Raw genomic sequence first — 6708 nt, 5'->3', positions numbered from 1 at the left:
ATGTGCCAATGAGTTAAGGACACGAGAAAGCCATTTGAAGAGTGAAGTTTGAATTGGATCCTTAAGGGTATGGACAGCCAAAATAAGGACTAGCATAGTGTTTGAGATGAGTGATAAGTAAGGGAGATAAGCCTGACTGCAGAATGCTTCACAGACTGTAGTGGGGCATGGATAGGTAAGGCGATGAATGAGTTGCTTTAGTCAAGGCGTGAAATAAAAAGCGCTAGTACCAGTCCTTTAGTAGAATCTTGTGTTGATTAATAAGGGCATATGCGTGCAATGTTTGTTTTGGAGACCAACTTAAAGCAGCAGCAGTAGGGTCGAGAGATTGCTTTTTTAGGATTAGATGAACAATTGCGTGTTTAACGGAATTGGGGAAAACACTGGGAGAGATATTCCTTGTGGTCTGTCTTCCCCTATAGGGCTAACACTGTTTTCTCACTTCTATAGGTAAGTCGAGAAGAATGCAGCAAAACTACAGGAAACTGGATAAGGTGAGACGGTATGTGGCCAAGAGGACAGGTGCTGGGTCGAAGGTCCTATTCTGTGGAAGGAATTAAAGGGACACTGTAAACATTATTCAGTTACTTACTATAGTGAGAACTGTTAGGAGCTTAAAATGAATTTTAAGTATAAGGCCAAATTAACTGTAATGGAAGTGTAGCTGACTTGGAGGATGTTTCCAGGATTGCCCTTAAATTTAAAATTCACTTTGCTTTCTTGACAGTTCTGACTTTAGTGTATAGTCCTGTATGTATCACCAATACATTTAAAAAAAACAACAAACATGTTTATTAAAATTCAGAGTAGGTTACTTGTCTACCTTTGCTTCTCCCTTGTTAAAAACTACGTATTGTTCCACTTTTGGTTGGATGAAAATGACATTCGACTGAGTGCTAGCCTTTTTTTTTTACTTTGCTCCAGCTCATGCACAGTGTGGTGACGTGATCTGTCATCGCCCTGTGTTCTCGCCTCAGCAGGGCAGTCTAGTACCTCAGCTAAGCGCTGTCCCTGTTAGTTTATTAGTCTCAAGCCATAGTTTTCTCTGTTGTGCACCTCCCATCACATGGGTCCAGAATCACAGAGGACAGAACCCAAACACTAACTTTAAGCCTATCTGTCCGTCTAGCTATATAACTATCTATAATACAACCACTCACACAACTATACATTGCAATATTAAACACACATTAGACTTATATAAAATGTAAAAATAAACTTGTTTTAATATTTGATTTTTCACTTCAAATATAACTGTCAATTACATTTATTTTACAATAAAATGTGTATTCCCTCTTCACGAAGAGGCTCATTTTAAGATCTGTTACTTTTTGTATATTTTGTTGACTTGGCAAATCATTGTAATTTTTATGTATTTTTTTTAAAGTTACAATTGACATTGTACAAAAGCTAACAGAATACACATACTCAAAGAACAACAGACTGTACCTTAATGCAGAATATACTATTTCAGGAATGTGTTCCAGTGCAAATAAATGAACAATCATTGCTTTGTAAAGGCATCTGAGAAAGACAATATTTAAATGTATACAATTGCTAAATGTAGAAACATATCAATACAAAAAAGTGTAAAAGTTGAGGTAGGTAGGTAGAGTGAAAAAGATGGAAGGAATTCAAGAGCAAACTTTATTTTTAGACCTTAAAGTAAGTAAATCTTTGGCATACAATAGAGGCCCCAAACTCTACTGAATGTTTTTGGACTGTTTACAATATCGCTGGATATGTTTTTTGGGATCAATTATATTTTAGTTCTCTGTGCAGATTTGGTACAGATACAGTTTTGTTGCAGCTTCCAAGTTTGCGAGAATAAGTAAATCCAGACCTCCACTTTTAATGCTTTTTTTTTTCAGCTTCCGATCCATCTCTTGGGCCTATTAATATTATTGTAGATCTGGTGTACTGGATCCCAAGTACGTGCGTAAATCTCTGATAGAGGACTGAATGATTTTGGCAGGGATGGTTTCTTTGTTTAACCGCTGATGCGCTGCGTAACGATGGCACCCACCAAAAGAATAAAAGTAGTCTCCTCCTTTCTGACCCTTGATCCAGAGAACGTCGATTGGAGGCACAGAGTCTGCATCATTCTGTAGAGGGGAATGATGTCTTTGTTTAAAAATCAACATTTAACATTCATGTTCTATATCAAATGATTATTATTACAGATTATTTACAAATACCAACCAAAAGATTAAAAAAAAAATTAAGGAACCTTCCTGATTGTTTTTTGAGGCAGTGATTGGGTTATTGATTCCCTTGATAAAAACTATAATTGCTTTATGTCAGCCATGCTCTGATATACTTTGGGGTTTACTTAATAAATTATGATTTGTGTTGAACAGACAATCAACTTGAAAACTAGGCCGGAATAGCTGATTTTGGGGGGGGAAAGCTTAGCTGGGATTGGAGATATTCATTCTTACACCTGAGTTTGGTAGTTTGGAATTTGTATAAGTGTAATGTAGTGAACCCTAGTCATTCTGAGAAGTAGATAATTGTGTTTATGTAAAGGGCTACTTGTTCAATAATTATCAGTAACAAATAACTTTCTATAACTAAAATTAAACTCAGCCGTCTCAATGGGAACTTAACCCTGAACAAGGTGTTTTTTTTTCTTCCAAAATCACATGAGTTCGTTGTTTTTTTTTTTTGCATCTGGTCTATTCTCAGACCAGTAAAGCAGTTAGTGAATAAACTATATAAATACAAATATAGATTTCTCCAAATACAAAGAGCTGACAACATTTTGCATTTCAACCTGTTGTGAAGTGAAGGGGGCCCAGGGACACTGTACAGTGCCCTCTGGCACACTAATGGTTGTGTATAGATCTTTGTGGGCACATCTCATGGAGGCATCTAAATGTATTGTCTCTTGGTAATAAATTATAACAACAAATTGTAATCCTTTTATATTGTATGACTGTACTTGGTGTCAGTACACAGCAGTCAATACAACCTAACATTACGTTGGGATTTTATTTACTCAATATATAGAACAGTGAGATATGAAGGGAAGTTTTTATCACCTATCTACAGGTTTGTTCCCTAAAATGTTAGTGATGGTTAGTTGACAGTAAGAAAATTTAGCCCAGGCAAGGATAGGAGAGCATCATGGGAAATTTAGTTTTACAGCAGCCTGGGGACTTCTTTTTCGAAAACCTGTTTTAGTCCATAAAATCCAAATTTGGGGAGGGAATTTCAAACTCACAACATTTTATTGCTTAGTGGCTACACCTTTAGTAACAAACGATGAATTATTCACTAAAGAGTATATAGAAAGGTGAAACACATGATGTAGACTTTTAAATGTAAGACCAGAGTAGGCAACTAAAAGCAAAGTGGTCTTAGATAATTTTTCCAGGTTACCTATTTTAATTCTTTTCAAAATAATTTTATTGAGTCATTTAAATTCTTTTTTTTACAATAACTATAACGATAATAGAACAAAATGTAAAAAAACAAAAAAGAGGGAAAAGGGGGGAGAGTGGCAGAAAAGAAAAAAAACCAATATTTTGACCTTAACTTCCTCACCTTAAATTCACTTTGAATTCTCACTTCAGTTAATAAAACAGTATGTTGGAGTTGGTATAATTCTTCAGTTTTGACCAGAATTTTGCAGTTCACTATAATTCACTTTTAATAAAATCTATAATGGCCTTAAATGCCACATGCGGCACAAATCCTGAGTTGCGATTGGCTGTTGCCGAGATACCATTAGCAACCTATAGAATGTAAGCTCGTTTGAGCCGGGTCGTCTTTAATCTATCGTTCCTGTAAGTTTTCTTGTAATTGTCCTATTTATAATTAAATCCCTCCTCTCTTAATATTGTTAAGCGCTACGGAATCTGTTGGCGCTATATAAATGGCAATAATAATAATAACGCTGACTTGTACCTGTATCGTCTCCATTAGGCTTTCCACCTTGCCCTCTTCTAGGATTGATGGGATAGGTCTGATAAGCACACGCATTGGAATGTTATGGACAGTGGAGATATTACTGGAATGGATACTCTTGCTGTCTGTCATCACTGATTGTAGTCCGATATCAAGATAATCTGTAGCACACTTTCACACTTCCAGCTCAGTTTGTGAGACTGTTAGTCCAGGAATCAGTACAAGGAGGAAAGAACAGGGCTGTACCATTTTTGCTTAAAATATGCAGGGAGACATCTAGATTTTCTGATCTAGTAATCCCTTTATGCAAATGTGTGCAGATTCTTAGAATCTTCTCTGTTATTATTAGATTTGTAATCCTTTTATCTATGTCAGTTGTACCCATGTCAGCATATTAGGTAAAGGGATTCATATTGGGTCAGTATTCACTGACCCCCTGGTTACAATGTTTGGTGCAGTCTGACAGCTGAATCACTGTGAATCAGCAGAGCCAATGTCCGGAAAGTTTACGTGTCTGCCCTGCTGATATCTTTCTCTAATAGTAGCAACGCCACCCACTGCACATAACTGTTAAAAAGTAACCATTATTTCTCTGGAAATTACAAAGTTGAGTAAAACATTGAAAGTCGCCTGTAACTTGTTAACTTTTTTTTTTCTTGTAATACTGTCTCATGAAGTTACATGGAATTTGTTAGCGCTATATAAATATAATAATAATGAAGTGGCTCTAAAGATAAAATATTTATGAAATACTTACATTTACTGTGTTAGAATTTCACTAAAATTCCAACCCATTCAAAATATATACTATGACAAAGCTTGAGAGAAAAAAATTCGTCATACCCTCAGCTGTCACCAGTGATGGCTAAGGGGAACATGACTATGTCTATGTAAAAGCCTGCAGGATCCCAATAAACCTCAGTGTTGTACTCTCACACATGCACAAGAGTACATCGCTGACATCGGCTCCTGGCAGCTGAAGTGGACAGCAGGAGAAGATGTCCCAGGGACACTGTACAGGGCAAGCTGTGTATAGTGCATTACAGATATTTAGCAGTGCCCTCTGGCACACTAATGGTTGTGTATAGATCTTTGTGGGCACATCTCAATGGACAGTTTCAGGTAAGTATAACTCACCTTGTCCTGCACCCCTTGTCCTGCATAGCAATTACCATCGAGATCTTTGCAAATTATGCAAATACCCCTGACAGTGACAGAGCAATTTTAAAAATAAGACCATTGACACCACAATTTCAGTGTATTCTCGGCACAGTCAGAGCACACACAGCATTGAAGGAGGAGAAACAGTAACATTGTGTCTATTTCACTTCCTATCTCCATGCTCTCTGCGCTGTGGGCAGAGCTTATGATAGTGACTAAAAAGGAGCCAAGATGGAAGCACTCATTTACAGGATAAGGGTTAATATCATGGTGTGAATTTCTAGATTTAATTTGCCTTTTAACCCTCACACATATTTGTTAAATATAGGAGAGAAATAAACATAAAACATCCAGAGAGGTAATGGTTTTCTTTTAATCCCGTAATAAATATTTAAAAGAAATACATTTAAATGTACTTTTAAAAACATTTTTAAACTGTTTTTTTCAAGCCGATCACATTTTTAAAGGAACACTTTAATGTTATAAATAAATATATGTATTTTTAGCATTATAGGGTTGATGGTAATGGTTAGATTCAGACGTCCCTGTAAAAATAAGAAAAGGAAAACACTTTTAATTCATCCTCGTATCGACAGAACCGCCACTACTCTTTCATGTGAGATCATCTGGAAGGATGATTTCGGCCAGTCAATTGGTTCTCCATAGAGAATTATTTAGGGCTGTACTACTCACATGCAGGTATTGCCATGCTGCCCCAATGTCATGATGCCTACCCAATCGAAGTGCAGCTCCAGTTTCCTACTTTTTGCCGTACGCGTTGATCGGGAGGCTGTGACTTTTAAGAAAGGAAAGAGGTTCTCTGTGCCTCCCCAACCAGATTCGAGTTCTTTACTTGCTGGAAGCGCCAAGCATAAAATATAATATTTTGTGACAGTTTTCACAAGGAGGTGTCTCTTGTGGCTGTTGTGATTGACAGCCACTAGAGACACAGTGACTAACATATGTAAGCATTACAGTTTCTTAGAAATGGCAATGCTTACATTTGTTAGCCTACAGGGACAGCATTTCAACGCCAAGACCACTACATTAAGCTGTATTGGTTTTGGTGTTTAGAGTGTCCCTTTAAGACAATTCATCCCATTGTCTCTATACGGTCATAGCTGCACCTTTGATGAGAAAGCCAGTGAGAGACTAAAAGTTAAGTATGTGTTTGCTGTGTTTCTCATGCAGAGTTTAACTAATTTTCATTTCACTTCTGGACAGCCTGGGATTTAATCTTTTGATTCAATTCTACAGGCATAAGTGGGCAGAAAAAAACATGCATTGCATCTGGGTGGATATGATGACATAGGATAAACTATTAAAGGATTCCTGTATTCCTAGCACTACAATGTGCTTGTCCCTAGTCGTTAAAAGTGTCCCCCTGTCAGGGCCGGCGCTACCACAAGGCGGCACAAGCGGACACCTTAGGGCGCACCGGCCCGGGGGGCGCAATCCCCGGGTGACCGGCAGGAGGAGAGCACCCTGCATAGTGCTCCCCTCCTGCCGTTCATTGCGTGCAGAGTTGCCGAGTGGGCCGGCCGCGGTTTACCTGGTCTGACAGGAGATGCAACAAACTGCTCTACAGGAAACAAGATGCTCTACCGCGTACCGCCCGCTCAACCACGCAACACG

General features: G+C 38.0%; 1 protein-coding gene across 2 annotated transcripts; it reads right to left on the bottom strand.

The window, feature by feature from the left end:
• Positions 1-1263: 1263 nt before the first annotated feature.
• On the bottom strand, positions 1264-4276 carry SRXN1 (sulfiredoxin 1). 2 transcript variants are annotated; one of them, XR_010083978.1, is made up of 3 exons: positions 3913-4276; positions 1450-2105; positions 1264-1327 (listed from the first exon to the last, which is right to left on the bottom strand). XR_010083978.1 is itself a non-coding variant. In XM_063425629.1 (2 exons), the coding sequence occupies exons 1-2, from the start codon at positions 4042-4044 to the stop codon at positions 1902-1904; spliced, it is 336 nt and encodes a 111-aa protein (XP_063281699.1). In that variant the 5' UTR covers positions 4045-4276; the 3' UTR covers positions 1441-1901. The 2 variants fall into 2 exon arrangements, 1 of the variants encoding a protein (XP_063281699.1); XM_063425629.1 differs by lacking the exon at positions 1264-1327 and having other exon boundaries at positions 1441-2105.
• Between the last annotated feature and the right edge of the window lie 2432 nt (positions 4277-6708).

This window comes from Pelobates fuscus, chromosome 6 (assembly GCF_036172605.1).
Source record: "Pelobates fuscus isolate aPelFus1 chromosome 6, aPelFus1.pri, whole genome shotgun sequence".
In the NCBI taxonomy this organism is placed as follows: domain Eukaryota; kingdom Metazoa; phylum Chordata; class Amphibia; order Anura; family Pelobatidae; genus Pelobates; species Pelobates fuscus.
This window is presented reverse-complemented; position numbering and strand designations above follow the sequence as displayed.